We start from the raw sequence: 25,401 nt of genomic DNA, 5'->3' as shown, positions 1-25,401 counted from the left end.
ATCTTTAATTCGTTAAAAAAATAATAATAAAAGATTTTCAGATTGGAAAAAAACTTTTGCATTGGTTGTGCCAGAGGAAAAGAAAATCAGTGTGCAAGGGAATAATTAAGTTTCAAGTTATGACACCTAAAAGTAGTTGCATATGTACGTGTGACACTGTACACTGTATGTCACAGCTCCCACTCTGGACAAAGAGATCTTGTTAGAAGAGCTGATGGCAGCCTGAGATCAACTGAAGGTACCCACACACCGGCACCCTGCACCTCTTGAGGGGCCTCTCAAGAAATAAAACATCTGCACAAGCAGGCAGCTGCAAGACAAGATTAACTGATCAGATGGCCCCTGGCTATAATGTGAGTTTAGACATCCACCTCACCTGCAGACAGACAGAGGTAGCATCAAAATCTGGGTCTCAATTTCAAACTGAAACTCACCCTGAGGAGAATAACTCCGTTACCTAAAATGGCACCAACCACCAGTGGTCAAGTGCTGCAGATTACTCTGCTTGGCTTCCCACTGCTACCCTAGTAGACTAGATGTAGAGGGCAGCACATTTCAAAGGGCGCTGTGCCACTGCATGGATGTAGACAGCTGAATCCCAAACCAAAGCATCCCAGCTACCCGAAGTTCTCACCCCAGATATTTTGATATTAAGAGCCCATTGAGAATAGTAAGTGTGTAAAGGGCACATCAACTCTTACAGCAGCTGGCCCTTGTTAAAACAAGTATAATTGCTTTGAGTCTTTACCATACATGGTGTATGTTTCATTAGCCCATTTTCCCAAGAGTTTGTTTGTTACTAGGAGGTGTTATATAGCCACACAATTGCTATATAGACAAATTCTTCCACTTTCTTCCCATCCACAAATTAAAACTTTTTTAATGTTAATGATATAAAAATTAACCAAGGTTTTTTTTCAAGCTTTACGTCACAGCATACCAAAGTAATAAGCAAAAAAAATGTCATTCTAACTGTTTACATGGATGATTCTGCAGACAAAATCAGTATTTACCATTCGAAATAAATGGGATGAAAGGCAAAGCATTCAAACATCATTCTTCCAATGATTAAGACTGCTAACTAACCACTAAGTCTTCTCAAAACAAAATACATGCTCTTTCTTTGGGCTATGACTGTTCATTTTCGCACTCTTATTGATGGAAAACTGAACAAATTCCAAAGAACTGGACGACTGTCACTGCAGTACTAAACTAAGCAGGTGACAGAAGCAAGGGCCAGCTAGATGTTGATCCTACAGCAAGCAGTGAATTTAACAGAGAAACAGTAACACACTTAGCACTCAAGAGCATTGCTCAGTGTGAGATACCCTTGACAACTGGACAGGTATTTCTACAGTGTACTCTGAATCCTCGAGGAGAAATTACCATGGCAATGGTTTTCCACTACATACAAGAACAGCTTCATCATGGTTCTTGTACATTTATGTTATTTTTATAAAGCCAAAATTTTGTGTTTTGTTTTTTTTTTTGTGTGTCACTCATTAACGAAGTACCACGCTAATGACAGAGTAACTGCATATTTATTCTTGGTTGAGCAGCATTTAGTATTTTGAAAAATCTAGACGGTGACTTTGCTGGGAAGTGAGTTTTAAAGGACAAGGATGTGACACATTCAAAAGTAAGGAGGCAAAGTTACTGTTACAGGGATGGATGGCTTGGGCACCTAGAAACCAAGAAATCAGTTTCACATCTGCAGAAGGGCAGGTTAGCTTAAAAAGAAGCACTTCAGAAGGATTTGGGGCGTTTTTTGCTGGTTTTTATTCTTGTAGATAATCACTTCAGCAGAAGTTCAGTACCATTGTATATAAAAAATGGTAATAATGGCAAATTTTAAAGATGAAATTAAAATCACAAACATTACAGGGAAAAGTAATCTTGGCTGACTTGTTCTCATAGCAGCCCCACCGTATCCAATGCAGTGTTTAGCTCTAAGACAGTCGTTTCCAGGAGTAGAACTGATTTAAAATGAGGAAGGTGGAACAAAACATTGGACCTCACCTTCCAAATTGAATGTACTCATCCTTGAAATGAGATGCTAACTAAACTGCAAAGGTCATTAAATATTACAAATATTGTAACCAGGAATGCTGCAGATACATCATTTGGAATCTTAAAAAAGTTAGCTTTCAATGCTATGCTTTAACACATTTTCCAAGAGAAACTTTACAGCCTAGATGGCAGTAGCATAGGAGTCCAGTCACACTTCATGATTTCACTTCTAGCTGGTTTTGAAATTTGTGAATGAATCTTTTTCCTATGCAACCTTCCCGTACGAAGCCTCTGCTGGTTTTAGCATGAGCTTCAATAGGCACACATCAACACACTGATTATAATCACCCTGCATGCTTCCGCCCTAGGCATTAAGAGTTCATATCCTTGACTGCAGCAAAAGCAAGAGGAATCTGGATGCACTAGAAGCCTAAATCACTATGGCAATTAACACTTTGTTGCTGCATTTTACTCAATTCTCTCCAGTACTTGAAAGATTTCTCCCCTGCTCCCAGGGCAGACTGGCAGGCTTGGTTTCTGGAAGGAGAAAACCTGCACTAGTATTATGCCACAGCACAGTGTGCAGCAGGAGCAGGAATTTTTTTACCTGCTGAGATCACAAAGGCATTTAATCCAATCGGTTCTCTTTTACTAGAGGAGTTTCCAACAGCTGTTGACAGCTTTGTACCCCTCTTCTGTGCCAGGTTTAGGAAGGAGAATGAATTACTTTGGCTTACTCTAGAGAGTATCATTTTAATACTAAAGCACGTGGATGAAACCTCAGTGCCACGTTCCAATATAAAAGGTTCTCTCTGGTTTCAGCTAGGCATACTGCCACTCTGGCTGTAGGAAAAAAACACAGCTGAATGTGCTTTAAGGGCAGCTGCTACTAGCAGGAAGTAATACCTAAAGAGATGGTTTTTTTAGGTGCACTCTCTTGGAGTTACCAAACTAAGTGTGGAACTGGCAGGTTGCTACAGCCTCTAAGTACTTTTAACAAGAAACCTGTTTACAACAGCAGTCAGTCAATTTACATTGGCAGATTTAGGAACAGCTGCAACTAATACAGAAGTTCAGAAGTTAAAAAAGCCACATGAATAGAAACCTTTATTCATAGCATTTAAAAAACAAGTTATTTCATAAAAATGTAGAATAAATTGTAAGATTAACAGACAGTTTTAAACAGAAGACAGACTATTCTGTTTCCTTAGTGTTATTTCCGGATACCCTGAAAGAACCACGTAGGGGCTTGCTTCAGAAAATAAGAATTATGACTTAGAAGTACCATTATGTTTATAAAAAGATTCTGCAGAATGGGATTCTGCCTATGAAATAAAGCTAATTCCTCAATAAAGGTCATATGGGTGAGGCTGTTTTACCATTAAATCTTTCTTTCATTTGTAGTTTCAAACCTCTATTCAATTAAATTGACAGTTTCTGAGCAAAGATTAAGCCTGCTGAATTGAGTGCTAGTTTGAATATAGGCAGCATTTAACTACAGCAACAAAAGTGCAGCAACCTGCCATGTTTCTGCTAATGCAGCTTGAAGTTAGGAACTAAAAGATTAAAAGAAAAAAAACAAAAAACAAAAAAACCCAAACCAAACCACTGAGACACTGTCACCTTATCCCAGGCACCTGTCTTCAATGAATAAATTCTCTCCATGTGTCCATGTGTCAGAAGACACACACACTTTTAGAACTTAATCCCTGGGTAATGGTTGTCTTCCGTATCAGCCGACATGTTCTTAGGATTTTAAGAAAATGTTGGTTGTAACGAACTAAAAAAGCATTATGAATCAAGCTTTCCTGGATTTGCATTGCTTTATTCCTTTTTACTTGTTGTATTTCAGGATTGTCAGTTTAGCTTTAAAAAATATTCTTTTTAAAGACTTTATTTATTCTGGAACAAACTCCCTGAACTACTCTGAGAACCAGGGGATCTGCTGGAGTCAGTATCTGGTCACAGCTCAATCACATCAAGTGAAGCGTAGAACCACACAACAGTCAGGTAAGCACCACAGAGAGATGCTTCACTAGAAGTTTCACCAGTGTGGAAGAGAAGTCCTGCTGCCTTCCTAAGCATCCTGCAATGCATGGGCTTGGCTGTTTCATACACTATTTCAGGCCTCCATGATAGCTAGATGTGTTAAGAAAGCATTAAGAGTTGTTCAGTGCATTTGATAAATACATCAAAATAATACTCCTACAGGCACTTTCACGTATTTCAGCAATGAAGCATTTTAAATATTGTATAACATAATTTGTATCTCGATCTGTTTGTATCTTCTGTACTTCCAAAAAATAATTAACAGAACTTCATGACCAGCTTCCTTATACGCTACTGTAAAGAACTTTTGAAGCATCAGAATAATGACTTAAAGAAAATATTTGAGTCTTAGCACCAATTACAAGGCTGGATGCACCTCATGGTAGTTCAGGAACACAGCACACACTATGCATCCAGATAGCAAACAGCTACAGCAGGCAAAAATAACAATAAAAACACTGGAGTACATCAGAGAAGAAAGTAGCTTGGTACACGTGAGCAATATTAAAACATCAGTGAAGCTCATACTTCCTGGCTGTGATTGGAAAAAATGCATTAAGAAATCATTGAAAAGGCAAGGTTAAATCTTTCAGTTTTATAATGCTAATAGTTAATTTCCTTTTCCTAGGGGCAAAGAAATAGCTTTCAATACTGACATTTTCTTTTTTTTTTTTTTTTTTTTTAAACGGTCTTTTTATGGTCACTAATATCACCAGTAGGCAATTTCTTTCTGAAACCAACTCATGTAAGCAGAACTCCTTAATCCAAGAAATAAACATTAATAAGGGAAATGAAGGGTAGAGCACTTCACATTCTATTCTTTTAAGCTTAATATACAAACTGATTTAAATACAAAGGTTCAACAAATAAAAACAGATTACAGTTAAATATTGGGTTACACAGAACCCTTAATGTGCTAGCTAACAGGAACAAAAAAATATAAGGGGATATTCACATTACAACTTGCAATACAGTAACAGTTAGACATCTATGAGCAGAAACTGTTAAACCTTTTCCAAGCAACAATTCAGATGTTTAGGTTTAGATACATTCTTAAAGATACAAGGAACACAAAATTAGTCACCTAAAGCCTGAGGGTACAAATGTTCTATTTCACCCTGTGTGTTTTTATTGCTGATGTTAAATTTTCAGATAGAGTCCGTGCTTCAGTTCTAGTTAGAAACTCACAGATTTATTTCAGATCAGTTCTTTAATTCAAATCTCAAGCGTCTGACAAGGAAAAGAGAACAGCATACCAATGACACCAAAAAGTGCACTTGTCTTTCCACACAGTCCACAAAATTGCAGATAAATAATATAAAATTGCAGATAATTGCCATTAAAGAGCTGCAAGACTGAATCCAATCTTGGACAAGAGAGTCATTTAAGTCCACTTTTTAGACATCCCACCAATTGGGAAGGATGAGGTAACAGGTGGGCCACTAGATTTAACAGCAAGATTAATCCAAACGCTGACTGTGGTCAATAAAAAGTAAATTTATCACTGAAGCACTGAATCCTGAGACAGTTTTCACAAATGCCTCTCAATTACAGTATGTGGCTGAACTGTGAAGGTACAGCACGTGGCACCAGAAGTAGCCTGCGCAGAATATGTAGTAGTTATCTGCGACCTGAGGACTGTTCCCCAGCTGCAGTTGCTTTATGTTTTCTGTGATAACAAATGGGAAAAACAAAAACAACCACGAACCAGAACCAACCTGTTGCCAGAACAGTGGGATGGTCTTACTGCAATTCTAACTACATTTGTGGAGCATTTGGAACCGGAGGAAAACAAAACCAAAAACACACACCACTTTTTTTCCCCCCCCACAGGTTAAGTCTCCGTTCAGTAAATTTCCCTCACTAATGTGTTTAGATGAGCAAAGACATTACTGTCAACATCTTATCTTGTATTAATGTAAAATAAGCCACAGAATTAAGAGAGCAAGAAAGAAACAAATTCTGAAGTTGCACATTTAAGACATCCTTTCCTTTGCAATGCATCCTTCCCAAATAGTGCATACGATCAGTATCTACGCTGGGATACAAACAGCTACAGTTAGGTGCCTTTATTGAACACTACTGTTCGTATCTCACACTTATGCCTAATTTCAAGAGGTTATGAAGAGAAGGAATTTCAACAAGAAACGAATAAAGTAAACTGAAAGTTAACCCTTTCTTACCAGCAGGGATTATGCCAATCCTTATATTGCATTGGACTAACGGTGCTTTGGGATTATTTTGGTCTATGCCAGAGTCCTTCTGCATTCTTCCAATGAGACCATGCATCACTTCACTGAACATGCCGTCCCCACCAACACAAACAACACTGCCAGGAAACACAAATTAGAATGCACACTAACAGTCAATAAACAACACGGCAAGTGTTCTACTTAGGGCATGCACTGCACATCAAATATAGTTGTTCTAATCTCCTCCTCCAGTTTTTACAGAATATAGTAGCTCACAGTCAACTTGGCATTAAACAAAAAGCAGAAAAAAAAATTCAAGCTACACAACTACAAATGCGCCTAGACAGTTCTCTAACGTTTGAAAAATGTTGGAATGCAACCTAAAAAAATTCTTTGTCCTCTACTGCTGTATGCAGACAGACAGGTATCAGTGGAAAATCACTATACAAGGAAAGCACCGAACAGGACTGCACACACAGCTTTCTAAGTAAGCAAAATGGAAAAAAGGTACCTTTACCGAAAAGGGAGAGGTAAGTTTAATATTTGTGGCTTCAAGCAGAAGTGTGCTATTTTACAATATTCATTTAGCAGGGATATGAAAGTCTAAAAACAGAAAAATGCATGCTCGCATGCTCTTTTGAACGTGCTGATAGCCCAAACAGCCAGAAGTCGTGTATCTACATAACCACTCATAATGAAACAGAGTTCTAAATGTTACCAGAAGCAAAACTTTGGTTTGCAAAATTAATTCAGGTCAGAGCTGGTGCAGCAGCTACACAGATCCTCAATATGTTAAAGCTCAGCAGTGTCCACACCCAAGCAAATACTAGGAAGTAAAAGACTATTTTACAGCAGTATACATTTCATGCACAATAATAAAATGCACAGTAATAAAATGCACGCTCTGAACTCTAAAAGCATAAACATTCTGTAACCGAAAGACTACTTCCAATACATCTTGAAGGAACACATGACAAATCCAAAATTATACATACATGATTTGGAACATTTCCTGTTTTCTATAGCAATAATTTCCAATGCACAAACACCAACTCTTCCACATAGTCAGCAATAGATACTGCAGAATGAGCACTCATCCCATAGGACAAGTTAGCTGATTTTGTTTCTAGGTAGTGATGATTTAGATTTATTATTGTATTTTCAGAATTCTCTTATTGTGAATAAACAATCTTTTTTTATCCCATTAATGGAGAAGACAGTCTTATGCTGTCCAACTCTAAGTCAACGTCTAAGAGACTGTGCAAGAAGGGAGAAAAAGAGATTTGTGTTTCATCACTATAATGAATTTATCTCCTCAAAGCTTAAATACATTATTCTTCAACTTCAGTAACCTGTCTCCTCTTTCCTAGAAGCTGCACAGAAAGATAGGAAGTGGTCAAAAATTTCCACTCCAGCTTAAGGTCTATGTTCTATTTATAACAAATTGTATATCCAGATTCAGAGATAACAGAATAATATGAACTTCTATTCCTACCAAGGGTAAATTTTTAAACTGACAAATGAAAAAGTTCACTGAGACAAAATTAGTATGACCAAATTGATTGCAAACATCAGATGATCATCAAGGCATGAGGCACCTGTATGAAGGGCCCCTAGTGAAGGACTACTGAGACATCTTCCTGAAGGGTTTCTTATATTTTGGGTTTATTTTTCTAATGGAGTAGCATTTCACTTGTTAGACAGATAATAAAAATAAAATACATTCACAACTTCAGGAGTAGTATCTCCATGAAACAAATGAGTTTTAAAAGTGCTGTGCTCCCTTCCAACCTCAACCTGCAATTCTGTGAACTAATTCAAAACTAATTCAAGAACTAGAAGAAGAAAATGAAACAGTTTTCCACAGACCTGTGAAACAGGCATATATATATATGAATCACTATCATCCTTATGCATATCAGATTTATTCTTAAGAGTCATTATTTGTACAATATTACAGCATTAATATATGCCATTACGTAGTTCTGCATAACGAGGTACAAGAACCTGCTATACGGTAACTACGTTGGCTGCTTTAATTAAGCTTCAAGGGGAAGCTGCTCTATCACTGAGCTATTGGATCAGTACACTCAGCAGGGAAAATTCTTATTAGTAGAAATGGGAAGAACAAACAGGAAACATGCACAAGAGGTTTATACAACACGCCTCAGCATATACACTTGGAAGGTAAGGAAGCAATTATCAGTAAGAATCCTGTATCTAGTTCTAAAATTACAAGCAAAGCTTTCCCAAATTGGGAATTGGTAGATTAAATGAAGAATCTCATCACTGAATGAAGGAAAAGTCACTTAATCAGAAGTGACTTATGAGGACAGGTGAACAACAATTAGATGTAGGAATCCTAAGCTTTCCCTCTATGTTTCAGAATCAACTAGGAGAGAAATACACGCTTATGCGATTGAAACATTCTTTTTTAAATCTTCCATTTAACCACATGATCTGATATTTAAAAATTTGCAAAAGAACTGCTTCCTAATGTCACTGCCATAGAAACATACTTATACACAATGTCCGAAAGTCAGGCTCAGAAAGACAGCATGCAGTTCTCAAGGTACCTGCCATTCAGGCCCAGACTGGGAATGGAAGAACCTTGAGATTCTGAAAAGATGCACTTCTCTGGCCAACTGTTTTTCTCAGTCATGGTAGGGAAACCAAAAACAACCCCCACCAAAACAAGATTTAAGCTGGAACTACCAAAGAGAGATTTAGAGAACCTTTAAAATGAGTAAGTACATCTACACTAGAGATTGTTAAAATCTGTCAAAAATGTTTTGGGTACCACTACAATTGGTCACTGCCACTTGTTGTAAAAGCAAGTTGCTAGGAGGGGATTCTATCATGTTTTAAAAGATACCTTCGGGGATGGGAAGGCTCATCTTCTCCTTTTAATTCTGGCATATATCCCCAGGTGGTACAATCACCTCTCTTTAGAGCTGACCAACTCACCATGCTTTTTTAAAGTCACTGTTAGCTTCATGTTGTTCCTTTTATTCCTAAACTTCCTAGAATATCCAACTTCTGCAGTTACATACATACATATTGCACGGTGAGATTAAGTAGGCTGTTTCGTTGCATGTGGTTTTGGTTTTAAGCTATACATTTTTGTTTGCTTGCTTTTAGGAAGGCAAGGATTCTGCTTGTCTCCCCACTTTGATGTTGCAGCATTTCCTAAGTAGTCTTCCTCCTTTCCCCAGAAGTCCCAACTTCTGTTTAACTATTTTTCTGAACCTCCTGAAAAATACTTACTTTTATTTTTCTGATGAAACAGTAAGTGGCCTTAATGAGAATACACATATGCAGAGCTTACAGTAATACATATGTGAGGAATGTTTTAACAATTCCAATTCGTGTCCATAAATTCGTGTCCATAAATTCATGTGCATAAAGAATAATTCTGTTTGAATCCTGTCTGCCTCTGGGCCCTGCACTGGCAATTTAGTTCTTGAACCACAGATGCAGTGTGTCCCAGTCTCCCCCTCATTCTAGTCAATTTATCACGTCTTCAGAAAACACTCCTTAAATTTATGAACCTGTTTGCTTTTGTTATTCCGGACTTCTATTTCTAACAGTTACAGCCTTTTTTCCTGTCTTCTTCGAGATTAACTTAACACTGCTATAGATGTGTCTGTGAATGGCTGGGGAAGAATGTTTTAATTACTCGTGAAGCGTCAAATAAGAAAGCTGTTTGTGTTTGATGTCTGGGAGTTTCAGAACAACTGATAACAACTAGTGACTGTTATGAGATACTATGTGGATCCTTGGTATCTGGCCAGGGGGGCCAAGAGATTAAGAGGAAGAAAAAAGAAGCTGAAGGACGGTTGGGAGACAAGACCTGTGGAGAGTGTACAGAGAGTGTTCCATAAACTTGGAATAGTGCCGAGTAAGTACAAAGGGTGAGAGGAAGACTACGAGCCTTCAGCATGAAAGACCCCTAGAGACCCCCAGAGGAGACTGATGCGCATGCTCCAGTAGGAGGAACTGGACCCCGGAAGCTAATTATAATAATCTATTTTTTTAGAAGTAGTAATGAATATGTATTAGTCTAGGTGCATAAAAATCAGCTGCTTGATGTAACTGGTGTGCGTCCTTGTGGAGCAGAGACTCCCGGTGCACCCAGCGCTGTTTGCTTACCTCTATTCCTTTATATTCTTTTAATAAATCCTATTTTTTTATTTAATCCTAATTTGAATCCTGAGCCATTTATAACACATATAATCTGCATCAATACAAAGCATTAGAAATTTGACGTTGTAGAAGTTTCACTTCTCAATACTTTACTAGACTAAGTCTATAAAGGTAAAGGCTAAAACATTATATTACAGTGGAAATAGAATCTTCCCATCCACACTAACAAGTTCAGCTACACCTTCTTGAATCTCACATGAGAGTTGCCTGTTTTGATAGTCCTTGACAAACCCTGCAGGACAGAATGATTGATTACCACTTTGGGCGCCATCTCATACAACAGCCAATTCTAGACATTGGCTTGCTTGATTCTTTTTCCCACTCTGTATTGAAACTTCACCAATCCTCAGTATTATATATTTCAAATGACTTAAGTCAGATGAGAAGGAGAAAAATCTTAAATGTTTTTTTCTAGGTTACTTTCCTTGCATATCTGCAAAACCAAGGAAAATGCCAATACTGTCAAAACAGTTTACATAAAGTCAACGTATTTTAAAGCAGGTCTAGGTACTCAATCTGTGAAAAGCCTAGGAACTCAATTTGCAAATGTAGTTTCTTACTATCACAATTTGTCAACATCACGCCTTCACTTGATTTATACCATGCAAGTATATTTTCAGAGTACTCTTGTAAATCAAATACTGCTTTTTTTTTTATTTTATTTTTTTTTCAGTTTATGAACTTAAAAGTACCTGCCTACAACCATAGTAAGATATAATTTTAAAATACTGTAGTTATGAGAGTTTATTTGCAAAGGTTCTGCATACATTTTCAATTTTATAATCATATGGCTCATTTCATGTCATGAAACAGAACTGAAATGATTAGTTTATTCATTAAAAATGCTCCGCTTCTACAATTGATTTAATGAGAGAATGCAATTTTATTATCCAGCTAAGTCTTCTTTTAAACCAGTAATTTCACAAATAGAACAAAACTGGTGAAAAAAAAAATAAAGGCAAATGACATAGCGGTTATTTGCACTTGGTGAGAGGAACTATATTAAACATTTCGAGATAATGCATGATTTTACACACATGCAGAGTACCACTAATACATTTTTTTTTGGACTCCTGTAAGTGTCAAGATCACCTATACTAAAAAACACTGCAGGATATTTCTCAGGCTATCACAGAATACTCAGCTTCTGGATCAGCAAAAGTAATCTTACATTGATCTTCTGCACACAAATCTCATGCAAATATCACTATACTTCACATGAATATGTTACGTATCGAACAGATTTACTGAAGTGGTTCAGTTCTCCTTTGATACTCCTAAATGTGAATAACCTCATACAGAAAGGAACATGTCCTGCATCTCCCAATCATCAATGAACTCTACTATTTTAAGTTAGAGACAACAAGAGACAGAATACAGAATAGATCAGTGAGGGGGAAAAAGGGGAGCAAATGAATTTACTTACCCATCATATTTATTAATATTAACTTCAAATAAGTTGTCCTTAGCATGGTTAGCATGTTCAGTTACTATGAAGAAATGAGCACATAAAAATTACTGTTATAAAAATACTGTTATAAAAAGATATGGCTGTTAAAACTGTTATTAATTTATTAATAACCATGATTCTATTGTCAGTATGCCCACAAGAACAGCTTGCCCATAAAAAGTGCTTCGAATGATTTTATGCCAAGGAAAGAATTGGAAGAGACAGGCACTATGATATATATCTATACGTATACATACACGGCTATGTATAGCACAATTTTTAGCGAAATATTTTTCAAGTGAACAATTGTTTTTAAACAGTAAAACTGAAAGAGAGGGTAAAAACCAGTATTTATTATAGATGAAGAGATCAAATATCTCAGAACTACCCAAACTTACAAATTATTATAAGTTTGTACCTAGTAAGCAGAAAATGGACGTAAGGTCATGATTTATCTGGGTCTTTACACTTCAACTATAAAATGTTCCTTCTCTACCACTTAGCTTCATTCACTTAGTAAGAAAAGGTAAAATAACAGAATAAACTTAAACACCATACCAACTCTTTAAGATATTTCTGAGTAGCTTATTAAGATATTGAAATATTCATTACTCACTAACAACATCAGTGGAGATAGAAGCCAGACTGAAGAGTGGAGCAACCTTCTGTTCATAAATCCTCTTTCCTTGTCGTTTTCCTCCATATGGATTAATATACACAAGCAACCGCTTTGGTCTACACTCTGCAGTAAGGTAAAAAAACAAGATATATATATATATATATATATATTTTTTTTAAAAACAACACACACACAAAAATCAACAAGCTATGCAAAAACAAATCAGAAAGTGCTAAAGTAAACATAACATGCTTCTTCTATCTTGTTTATCGTACCAAGTATACTGACAAAACTGAGTGAATGAGTAATAAGACAGCTGGTAAAGTTCAGGATCAGCAATGTTATTTTTTTTTTCCTTCATACCAGCAGAACCACAGTGCATCAAATGGTATGACTAGGTAGAAAACTTAAAGAATAAGCACATAATACATAACTGGGATCTGGATTTATGCTTCATGTTGTAGTTTCACAAGTTGTATCAGTTAAAACGAATTAAACACATGCATGCACAGTAGAAAACTAACGGGAGAAAAATCATTGAGTGTATACAAACTACCTGAGCCAGAGGCTGTAAGACATTTCTGGAAGCTAAGGCTACTGTGCCAGAGGATGTAGGATTCACTCTGCTCTGTGTGCTCTTACGAAATATTTACCAATACAGACCTTTTGTCTGACTCCATGTGGCTAGTCTCACGCATATTATTTTTACAGTACATTCCCACGATATATTAGTAGCACAGGCACACAGGACAAAAAAAATCCAAGCGCAGCAGGAGGAAAGGAACTTCCACATGAGGCATACATACAAATACTTTTTACATTAATGTATGTAAACAGTCTTCCTGTTTTGTTTAAAGTGAATTTCCTTTGTGCTATAAAGAAGCAATGAGGATATTTCACAAAACTACATGCTGCAACAGCAAAAGTTTGCCCTACATACGTAAGCCCTTCTCCTCAGAAAGGACCTTTGAGATTACTATTTCAGGTTTGTTCAAATTGCTATGGATTTACATTGGCGGTGGTGATGAAAACAATTATATCTCTGTACCAATAAATACCTGAAATGGTAATGCTTGCTACACTTTTTTTTTTTTAATAGAACACCTATCTGTTATAACACTTGTACCTTCTCAGATGACAGTCTAAATTGTTATTTTAAAAGAATAAACAGAGTTACTAGACCAACACACACAATAAATCCACCCAAGCTAGACTTTTTGAATGTTTTAAAGCTACCACACACCAAAGCACCATCCTCTCTGAGAACCTGTTACTTTTTTTGAAACTGTTTGTTACCGACTGAATGAAAGTTTGTACTCAGAAATGTCTGACCAGGCCACATGTCTCACGGATGCAGTGAAGAAGTGCACAAAACCCATTTCTTAAAAGATTGTATTGGAAAATATACCTCAGGTGTAACACATACAAAAGAAAACAAATGGTGAGATGCATGCTTCCAATGCCTGTTCAAAAGAATGTTTTTTGTTAAGTATCTATTTTTAGGTATTTTAAGGCCTTCTCTGAGTCACGTTGTAGGTGTAACTGCCTCTAGTCCCTTCCCCATTTTTCTCTCTCTCTCAGATGGAGCTCAGCTCTATGCTGTAGGTAGCTTATTCCCAGTCCTGTCTCCAGTCCCACCAGCCCGCTGCTTTGGATAGACTTGATTTCTTTGTCATATCTGGGCTGTAAATGGGACCTGCTGCTATCCCTGTCCTGCTCAGGAACAGTGGGACCATACCCTGGACAGTGAGGGCACTGCCTGTGCTGCTGTCACCCTTGACTTGCCTTCTGCCACGTCCTGCTCCTGCTGCTCCCTGACATCTATCAAGTTGTCTCTGTCAGGAATGATTCCTGCAAAACTACTCTTAGCCTTCCAAAAAAGTAGATGCCTGAGAGTTCCAGAAATTATTACCTGGAATTCTTAACTATATAAGGAACATTGTTACTGAGAGAGTGGATATGTGACACATAAGCACAAAAAGTCACTCACAAGTCCAGTAATTACTACAACCCTTGTCCTTGGATCTCGAGAGTATCTCAGATTTCTGAGTCTACATCTACTCTTTACATTCCCCAAAGCTAGAATCTTTTAAAGCTGCTGCTAAGCTCCCAGTATGTCCCTATTTTGCAAAAATAATTTAAAAAAAATAAAAATGTGTAAGACACCTGTAGTCATGACTGATAGAACAGTCACTCAGAACAGCTTACAGATGTAAGTACAGCAAGATGCAAAGTAGTGACAAGAAGATTCCCCACCTGCCTCACCTTAAGCTAGCCTTAAGACTTTAAAAAAGATATCAAAAATCTCAAAATAATCTTGATTGACATACATGCCTGTAAAATGATGTAGCAAACGTTAGTGTTTTTTCAAACTTACTCTGCATTTCAAGTAATTCTTTCAGTGCCTGTGTCCACTGGTTACACAAGTTCTCATCAACGCACCAAAACGTCACATTTCTGCACCACCAGCGGTGATTTCGGGCTTTTTTCACGTAATACACTATTAAAAAAAAATAATAATAAAAAAGAAGAGGTATGATGAGACAAAATTCACCAAATGTTTGGTGAAATGACATGCATTTCAAATAGATCTCACAAATATGTGACTTTTTAAAGAAGTGCTAGCTAACCCCTGCTAACAAAAGGATTCAGAGCATCAACAGTAGAAACAAAAAAAAAAAAGTGAAAACATGCTCTATGTCCTTCCCTAATATCAGATACTCAAACATAAACACTTTTTAAACCCAAGGCAATCCATTCTCCATAAATTGATTATAAACATACAAGAGCTCTGAGCTTGTATAGATATTTTTAGCCATATTGAAATCTGCAATGTCTATGTGATCTAAAAGGCCATAAACTTAAGATAAGCCAAGATGTCATAATAGCTCCCATCTAACCAACAGAACAGGGTGACTTTAATTGCAGAAAGCTGAAATTTGAGAAAAAAAAAAAAAGATTAAATCTTCTTGCACGTTAAGAACTAGGTTGGTGAGATCAGAACACTCTTACTTTTCCATCTGCAGTATCATCAATCGTTACTAGACTGCTTGAAAGACAGAATTTACTACTGTTTCCCCAAAACAATCAGAACATTTTTTTGGCACTTTGCCTTATGAATGCAGTCAGTAACACAAAGAACATTTACGTGCACACATTCTGATGGTTAGGAATAATAAAAAAAAAGAAAAAACACACAAAACCAAACAAAACCAAAGCAAAAACAAACATTTGGTCTCATTTTTCCAGCTTTTCATCTGATTGTCTAGTCAAGTAGTATAAAGCAAGTTTCCTACTGCAGTTCCATTTAGCAGCAGAGATGTGAGACGTTAGCTGGCACTTCAATATATAGCCAAACCATGTGTTCTTAAAGGAAGGGTTCAAGTTCCTAAACAAAGGACCTTTAAATGTATACTGGAAGATTTTTTATTCACATTATTTCTGTTAAAAATATTACTCATTCTGAAGTTTACTTTTCAATCTGCCCTAAAATATCTCCAACAAGGTAATTAGCACACGCACCCTGAGACTGTATCTGCCTTACCTGTGAAAGAATGCGGCTTTGCCAATTTGTGCCATTTGCCAGTGTTACGCTGCTTCTTGTTCAGTTCACTTTCTTCTACAGCAATGATCTCAGAGGTTGGTACAAAATAGTTTTCTGTGTGAACACAAGACCTTACACATTTACATCTTAAAACAGCACCTGAATGTTTATTTCTACATATCATGTAGATGTACAATTAGAGTAGCTGCTTATTAAGCACAATCAAGAGCATAACTAGAAATTTGCTGAACATTTCCAATTTCCCCTCTCATTTACTCAAAGTACATCATCAATAACCACCTATGAACTACTTCAATTAATGCTTAAAGTGTCTACAATTTCTAAGAAAGCTAGATGTTCTGAGTATAAAAACGTTTTTGCATGAAGCCAAAATCCAGTAACATTGCTTTCAGAGGAAGGAAATTGCCCCTTCAGTGACCCCTAATCCAGACAGTTGAGTGAATAGCACAAGCTATTTCAAAGAACATGCAACTAAATCAAGCAACAGAGAAACTACAAAGGCTATTTGTTATTTTCAAGTAAGCAGCTGTCTTATGAAAGAAGGGTGTTCATAAGAATTCTTAAGTCTTTAAATCCCACCAGGCTTTTAAACTTCAAGACCTCCTAAGAAGCAAATTCTAGATGTTCTGTTTATGTACTGTTAAATATATTTCCCTTCCATAAACTTTAAAAGTAATGTTTTTCAGAATTAAAGGCCTCTTGTTCTTAAATTATGAAAGAATTTATTCTACGCGCCCTTTTTTAGCTCTCATTGTCCCTCAACATTCTCAGTCTTCCTGACTCTTGCCAAACTGAGAATTTTGTCTCATTTTCATTACCAATTTCAAAATTTCTCTACTTTCACCTCTTATAAAAAAAACAAAAAACAAAAAAACACAACTGAAGAGGAACTGAAAAAGCACATTGTGTATTTGTATGCAAGCAAGTGGTGCACAAACATATACACACATATAATTAAAGAATTATGTATTATTATACTTTTTACTTTATAAGGGATTGTTATATTTTCCATATGTAGACAGATATAAAGAGATATTAGACAAAAAACAAACACTAATACTTTTGTTACTGCTTGCTGTTGTTACTGGCTTTTACCCTGTACTCCACCTTTCTTGCTACTTTGCACAAGTAGTATGGTGGTAGAAAGGAATGTAAAAGAAGTCAAACTTTTCACAAGCTCTTCACTGTGCTGACTACAATTCATTTGCTACTATTTTTTTTCCTCTATCCTATTTGTCAACAGCTCTTCTCAGTTGTTGTGTCGTCACATTCTACTGAGAGTTTGGGATTATACGGTCAAGGCTTATTTCCCTTACAGGTGTTTTAGCATGCAACTCAGTGTATATTCCTTTAGGGTTTGTATTCTTACAGAGATTTGAAGATTGAGTCCAAAGACATGCTTAGTAGTCTCCAACTTTACTGTGAACTATTTTATGAGTACCTTCCTTCAGGAACCTGGCCGTATTCAAATACTTTTCACTACTTACAAAAGAAATTGCAACTTACAATGACTGCATTTATTGTATTTAAAGCATAACAGGGAAATGCAACAAACACAGAATCTCTATAAAGATGTAAGAGCCAAGACAAACTCACTAAAAATATTCAACATATATGTAGATATCACACACATACATATGCAGGACTACATCAAGTAATTAATATTGGATATTAACAATTAATTGGCCTTTCTGATATTCAGAGCAAAAATCTGCTTGTTTGTAGGAATCTTGATATGATTATCCACTTAACGTTTATCCAAGTAACAACATAGACTAGAAGAAACACTAAACTAAGAAAAGGGAGCAGGTGCTTTAACCTTTCTTTTTCTAGATCTGCTTTTAGTTATTTTTTCTATCAGCGATGCCACCTATCCATATGTCAGAATATGAAAAAAAAAGCTCATTATATTTATAAAGACTGTACTTCGGTAACTCATTTTGATGTTGCTCACAGATATGCTACAGAACTGACAACAATTAGATCAACATATATAGACAATGCTGTAATGAATGTTTTGAGAAATAGTTTTATGTGCTGGATACTTATTAGTATGTACACTAGGAGCAGGAACAGAAGTCATTGTTTTATTAGGTACTTTCTGTATTTAAAAAAAAATAATAATAATAAAAAGAAAGGTTTCCAACTGTACAAATAGCAAACTTTAAAAAACACCTCCAAACCAGTATTACTGAAAGCATTTCTTTAGAGCATGTACTTTAGTACATACTGCATAATGTATATTAACAACCCTGGACCTTGAAAGCAGTCTTACGAAGCCCTCTTAGTTCTTAAGATGCATTCTCCACCTGAGAATCACAACTCTGTAACTCCTACTTTTCTAGCAAATCTCTTCACAGATGTGTCAAAAAATGCAAATAAGAAACGTCCCAATTAAATACATGCATTTTTTAACCTTACGCCACAAGAGTTACATACCACTAAAAAAGAGGTTCCTGAACAAAAAAAAATATGGAAAAACAAAACAAAACAAACAACAACAACAACAAAAAAAAAAAGCATGACCTCACCCTCCCTCTGTAAATCTTTGAGTTTGGAGAAAGTCTTTGGGAAATTTCTCTTCTGTGAATGCCAGCGATGCCCCTCAGTACTACCTGACACTGTGCAAACACCAAGCAGCTTCATTGTCCTGACAGAATTCACTAATTTTAATTAGTCAGAAACATGCACTCCATAATACAGTAATTGCAGGGGGCCAGAAAGATACAAAGCTCTCTCAAATATAAACATGTTATTCAGAACATTCCCTACAGCTTAGGAAAACAAGGCTTGAATGCTACAGCACTTATGTTTGAACAGAGCTCAAGAATTCCTATCAGCCCAAATCACAGAATAGTTAGGGTTGGGAGAGCCCTCTGGAGGTCACTTGGTCCAAGCCTCTGCTTCAGCATGGTCACCCAGACCATGTTACCCAAATCCACGTCTAGGTGGCCTCTGAAGATCTCCAAGGAGGAGACCCCACAGCCTCTGTGGGCAGCCTGTGTCAGTGCTCCGTCACCCGCACAGCACAGAAGTGCTCCTGGTGTTCACCTCCTGTGTCCCAGCTTGTGACCACTACCTCTTGCCCTGGTACTGGGCACCGCTGGAAGACTATTAACTAATCCCTCCATCATTTTGGAAGCCCTCCATTAAACTTATTCCAGCACGTTCATGTCTCTATTGTACAAGGGGACCTAGAAGTCGACGTGGTACTCCAGTCGCAGCCTCATCAATGCCAAGTAGAGGGGAATCATAGAATCACAGAAGTTAGAAGGGACCAACAGGGTTTATCCAGTGCAACTCCTGACTCCACGGCAGAACCACCCAAAACTCAGGTCATGTGTCTTGAGAGCATTGTCCAAATAATTCTTGAACTCTGGCAGCTCGGTGCTATGCCCACTGCCCTGGGCAGCCTGTCCCAGTGCCCGACCACCCTCTGGGTGCAGAACCTTTCCCTAACCCCCAGCCTGACCCTCCCCTGTCCCAGCTCCATGCCGTTCCCTCGGGTCCTGTCGCTGTCCCCAGAGAGCAGAGCTCAGCGCCTGCCCCTCCGCTCCCCTCGTGAGGGAGCTGCAGGCCGCCATGAGGCCTCCCCTCAGCCTGCTCTGCTCTGAGCTGAGCAAACCCAGGGACCTCAGCCATCCTCATGCATCTTGCCCTGTAGGCACTTCACCATTTTCATAGCCCTCCTCTGGACACTCTCTAATAGTTTTAGAGATAATTTCTTATACTGTGGCACCCAGAACTGCGCACAGTGCTGGAGGTGAGGCTGCACAGCACAGCACAGAGCAGGACAATCCCTTCCCTCGCCCAGCTGGCAGTACTGGGCCTGGTGCACCCCAAGGCACAACTGGCCCTGTTGGCCAAACAGACTACAACAGGCAGACAACCGTCTTCCCACCACACTGTCTATGCCACTCATTGCTCCTTGCTCAGTGCTCTCAGAGTCTGAACATTCTTCTTTTGAAGTGCAAACTCACATCAGCAAAATACTGTGTTAGATGCATACTACTTCTCCCCACGTTAAACAAGTGGAGAAAAAAAAAAAACAAAACTGTAAGGTAAACATTCTGACTAGGTTTGCTTTGTGAAAATAGGAACTGAAAGTTGTAGTGTGTTTTTGACTGTTAGAATGGGGTTTTAGTGCATCATCTCTGTCTGTCACTCCCCCAGAACGCTTCCTGAGTTTACAAGCAAAGTCGTTCAGAACCCAAGACAAGATTTATTCATTCACTACAGCCAACCACGTATCCTACCGGTCAAATTCTCTCTAAAACATGTTAGCTTAGTGTTTCAGCATGCAAAAAAGAACACCCACCAAATGTCTGCGAGTATAATATTTAGTTTATTCCGAAGTAATCAGCCCCGTGAATACGCCGGCTTTCAGAATTAATTTTATAATAAGCCTACTATTTTAACTTAAAAATATTAATGACTAAAAAGAAAGAGTATTTTTTTAGTCACTTTGAAGACTAATTTAATGTTATTTACTGTTACAGAAAGACAGCATGAATAGTAAGTTATCTTATCCCAAGTTTAAGCTTTCCTTTCACCTAAAAGCCAGAAAACAAGAAAAATAAAGTTTTCCATCAGAAGGTAAATTGCATTACATTGATAATACACTAGAAAAAGTTGTGTCAAATAAAGATCAGAATATGTGAAGATGCTGCATAGGGATGGAGAGCATAATTACATAGAATTCACATCCTTAAAAAAATAACAAAAAAAGATGAGGAAACAAAAAAAGGAGTTGTGATTTAATTCAAAGTGATTTAATTCAAAACTGGAAAAGTCACTGAAAAAGCTGAAGGCCGCAATCTCACAAAATACAGTCATGCATGCGCGCCTGTGTATATACATATAAACAATGACTGAAAAGAAACAATGACTGTCAGGCCTGTTATTCTCCACATCCTACCAGCTCAGTCAGTGAAACTGCCAAGAAATAAACATGGTTCAGATTTCCTTACATGCCTACTGCCAGCTGGGAACAACTGAGGAAAGATGACTTTGACTAAGGATGTATCAACGCACTACAGGTGCTGAACAGACATAGTTTCCAAGTAAGCCCACCTCTGTTGTTTCTGTACTGTGTTTATCAAACTGAGCATTCTCTAGAATCCACATCATCAGAATGGCATCAGTCTGGTTAACACTAGTATTGAGGCTTCCTCGAGCTGTTCTTTTGGGAAAAATGCTGAAAAAAAAATGGGCCAAGGGAAGATTCTGAAGGAAAAAAAAAAGAAAGGTTAAGAGCACACAGTAAGGGAAGGTACACAGTCCAATGCCGACTTTGATCATCCCTTTCCTTCCTGTACTTCACAAATAAAAAAATAGAAAAATGACTAATGAATCTTATTCTGTTTACACTACCTTAGAACTAGCCAAGACTTAAATCATTAAAGTATATATATACAATAGATAAACTACAAAATTTAGTACGCCACTTTTTAACTGTGTTACTTGAAAAAAAAAAAAAAAAAAACAACACAAAAAAAACAACACCCCACAAATTGTGGCATCAACATGAGGAAATAATAAAACAATATAAAATAATTAATCACCGCAGCTTTGCATAAGCTACTTATGATTTCCAACTGCGTCTTATGTACTAGTGTTCCAAAGTTGAAAAAGAAAGCTCTTTAACAAGCTTGAAGACAAAGACATGTCTAGGAAGAAAAGGTGTATAGCTAGAAGTAACTGAGAAACACATGAAGAAATTCAGATAAACCTTTTCATTCTAAGTTCAAATGAGTCTAACCAAAGAACAGGAAATGGGAACCTCAGCACTTGAAAATATGATACTGTTAAACAAGGCCTAACAGGAGGAAGGAAAGTAAACATTACTTAGGAGTTAGTTTTAAAAACATACCATGGCTTGAACAAGCATGCTATGTTTTTATCTTCTCAATGACAGCATTAAGTATTGATTCAGCAGAATTATTTTATTTCTTCACAAAAGACATCTTGACAATGTTTTTTTCAAAACAAACAAAAAAATTATATTGTTGTGCAAAGATGGAAAACCGCACGATCTCCCCATATTCTACAAAACCACATCTTCCTAGACAACAGAACAAAGTCTCTATTGTTTCTCATCTGTTCCTGAATTTGGATGCAATAACGAAGAGGTAAGTACTTCAGTACTTCTACAGTACGTCTAACTACAGTTCTAGTTCCTTATCTGTGAAAGTCTGAAAAGCTTGACAAAATATATGCTGAATCATTTTAACTCAAGCAGTTAAATGCAAATGAGCAATAAACACTCAAAATATAAGCAGCTCTGAGTTGTTCTGTTTAAAGAAGACTGTTTCAGTGCAATAACTACCTATTCAACAAGAAGAAAAAAAATAAAGTATGCCTATACTGCATAATTAAGTCTGTATTTAGGCATACTGTAAAGCAGTCACGTAGTCAAAGGCTAAATGGATGAAAGATATCAATCTTGGTCAAGCTACACCTCTGAAATTATATGCTTCTAACTAACCATCTTCCATATTATAAAGCTTATTTATATACCGTCATGTACATTGCTCATGTTTCCAAAATAATTGCAGAGAACACAATGAGCCATCCCAGGTCTTAAAAAAGCTGAAAGACAGGAAGGCAGCAGAAATATAGAACCGATGATACTAAAGTGCAAGCTCGGGAACACATGAATTAATCAGGGCTTTTAGACTACTTCATTTATTGTATTGTTCTCTACATAAATTATAGCTGTGCTTTCAGAACACTTAAGCATTTCTATTTCTTCTCCCACTCTCCCTTTTCTCTTCTCAATCTATATCATTTTCCAAAATCTTGTAAATAGCTGTGTTACAGGACAGCAACTGCACTCAGTAACCAGGCTTGCCACTTAAGGAATCTCCAACTGAGTACTGCTTCAGAAACCAGCTCAAAAAGAGCCTTGTTTATTATTATGTCCCACTCTCCTTCTACTACTCCCAGCATTCCGACATCCACAATGGAGCTGGCTTCAGGACAGGCTCATACTTGGTTTGGTCCACCAGCAATAAATCAGGAGAACTTGTTTATAAGCACTTGTAAACCTCAGAGGACTAATAATAGAGCTAGTGGGATTTTGTGGCATTCATTCATGGTCTGAGGGAAGTTACCATACCGTGGAATGGAGCTGCCACTGAGCTTGCTTTAGGCCTGTAAGGCAACCAGTAACTTCAGAAAGGATTTTTAGAATGATTTTACACAATTCAACAGAATTCTCTCCATAGCAGGGGCTACTTTACCTTGTGGGACCAATTGTCCCAAGAAGGCTTTGAAACATTGTATATTGCATTCAAAATCCAGATAGCTTCCTGTACAGGCATTTTATTCCATGAAACTCAGCAGATTAAAAAAAAACAAAAACACACTAATTTGTCTGCAAAGGTTTAAGTTCATTTCGTGGCACATCTAAAGTTTCAAATTACCTTTTTCAGCAGTACTGCTGAACAAATGCTAGAGTATGTCAAATTGTGTACGCACAACAGGAAGGGGACAATAACAAAAGTGTTTTTAAGTTATCACGAATAAGAGATACATTTAAAACAGCACTGATTCTGAGTCATGTAGACTGCAACATCAAATTCATACAATTCTTTCTAAGTCCTCCTCTTTGCCCCATCTTCTTCCAAAAAGCCTGAAGTCAACAAGACATTATGACAGAAAAAAAGGCAGGAAAATATTTAAGCACATACTAAGAAGGGAAGAACTATTTTACTGTCTAAGTTTGTGAACTTCCCAGGAACTGGAGACATCTACATTTAACTTAAGATAAACTTCTAGTTAACCTTTCTATCATTCACTTAGTTCCTCTCTCTGTCTGTCTCAGTTCCTCCACCTCTAAAATGAAGATGACTCCGGTTTTCCACTCTATAGCAGCTACTGCGAAGAGAAGGACATGAAACATTTTCACATATACACTTATCATGCTAGCAGGGCTATAAGACTATTGGGAATAATAAGTATATAAAAACCACAAGGCTAAAGAATCTGATAGAAGAAATAGGGAGCAGGAAGCTTGATCTACTTCATGCAAAGACATTTTCAGAAGTCATCTTGAAATTTTCTCGGGCATTTTGGCAGTCACCTCTCCCAGTTGCAGTTTTGTAAATCAGCACTGTTCAAACTGCACAAACGGGGAACTACAGACAGCTTTATTACCGCATTACAAGCTATGAGCCTGCAATAAAACAAACAGGAACTCAGGAAAGTTAAACTTTCTTTGGAAGTTTCCACGAAGCCCTTTTGAAAGGGAGTTGCTTCAGAAATAACTAATTTGGAAAAGACAAAAATACCTGAAACACTGTTTCTGGATGGAAGTGTTTTTTTTTTTTTTTAAGCTGTAACTAAGTCACGTAGGTGAAAAAAGTCACTTTTAAAGTTCTGTAAGTGCACGGTGTTGTACTCTGATGTAGGTACAACCTGAAGCCGCCGTGCTGCCACAGCACCAGGGAACAATGGGCTGACACTGAACTGGTTTCCTCACCCAGCCACAGGGCCGGCTTTTCTCCCTTTGTTACCCCAAGCCCGTTCTCTGCTTGCCCCCTCCGCAGAGCCGGCAGCACCCACGTGTACGGCGCCGGGCTCAGCGAGCCGGGAGGGCACAAAGAGCCCGGCTCGGCCCCGCGCTGCTCCCCGAGCGCTCCAGGGCGGACTCTGACCCCCAGACACTGCCTCTGAGGACACGGGGCCGCACTGCCCGGCCGCCTTTCCCCTTCACGAAGCGAAGGGGCTCGGCACGACGCAGCCCTCGCCACCCTGGCTGCAGCCCGGCAGGTGCCCCGCGGCCCTCCCGGCCCGCCCCGCTCCGCTCCCCGCTCACCTCCGCCCCGCCGCGGGTGGCGCCAGGCCAGCAGCCCCCGCTCCTGGTCTAAGGTGACCTCCGAGCAGCGCTGCCCCAGCCCCAGCGAGGACACCAGGCGGGGCGGCCGGCCGGCCGGCAGCTGCCGCTCCATGGAGGGAAGAGCCGAGAGCTGCGGGGGCCCGGCGCGGCCCGCTGCGGAGCGGGCGGCGGCCGGCCGCGGGGCGAAGCCCGGCAGCTAACGGCGCCCCTCGGCCGCCGCTACCCGGCCCCGAGGCGGGGCGAGGCGTCAGCGCCGACGACAGAGCCGCCGGGCCGGCCTCCGAGCGCGGGGCGGGGCGGAGGAAGGGCCCCGGTGGCCGGGCCCCGGCACCCAGGCCTGGACGCCGAGGCCCCGGCAGCGGCTGTAGGGGAATGGTTTTTGTTTTTTTTGCGCAATAAAGCTCGTGGGTCGTGCTGCTCGTCTGTGCCGTGTGTTCGTTCCGAGCGGGGATGGAGCGCTGCTCGAAG

The 25,401-nt window shown here is 38.5% G+C and overlaps 1 protein-coding gene across 2 annotated transcripts in view; it reads right to left on the bottom strand.

The window, feature by feature from the left end:
* CERK (ceramide kinase) overlaps window positions 1–25,186 on the bottom strand; it is a 47,646-nt gene extending 22,460 nt beyond the window's left edge. Inside the window, exons 1-6 of one of the 2 annotated variants that reach the window (XM_068669702.1) lie at window positions 24,913–25,186; window positions 16,071–16,184; window positions 14,904–15,026; window positions 12,524–12,649; window positions 11,884–11,947; window positions 6,243–6,388 (exon numbers count right to left, since the gene is read on the bottom strand). In XM_068669702.1, coding sequence (XP_068525803.1) covers window positions 6,243–6,388; window positions 11,884–11,947; window positions 12,524–12,649; window positions 14,904–15,026; window positions 16,071–16,184; window positions 24,913–25,045 — 706 coding nt within the window. In that variant the 5' untranslated portion in view covers window positions 25,046–25,186. The remainder of the gene's footprint in view (window positions 1–6,242; window positions 6,389–11,883; window positions 11,948–12,523; window positions 12,650–14,903; window positions 15,027–16,070; window positions 16,185–24,912) is intronic. The other variant, XM_068669701.1, reaches the window with a different exon arrangement.
* Window positions 25,187–25,401: the final 215 nt, after the last annotated feature.

The sequence above is a fragment of the Anas acuta genome, chromosome 1 (genome assembly GCF_963932015.1).
Source record: "Anas acuta chromosome 1, bAnaAcu1.1, whole genome shotgun sequence".
Lineage (NCBI taxonomy): Eukaryota > Metazoa > Chordata > Aves > Anseriformes > Anatidae > Anas > Anas acuta.
Note: the sequence above shows the minus strand (reverse complement) of the source record. Positions and strands in the feature narration are given on the sequence as shown.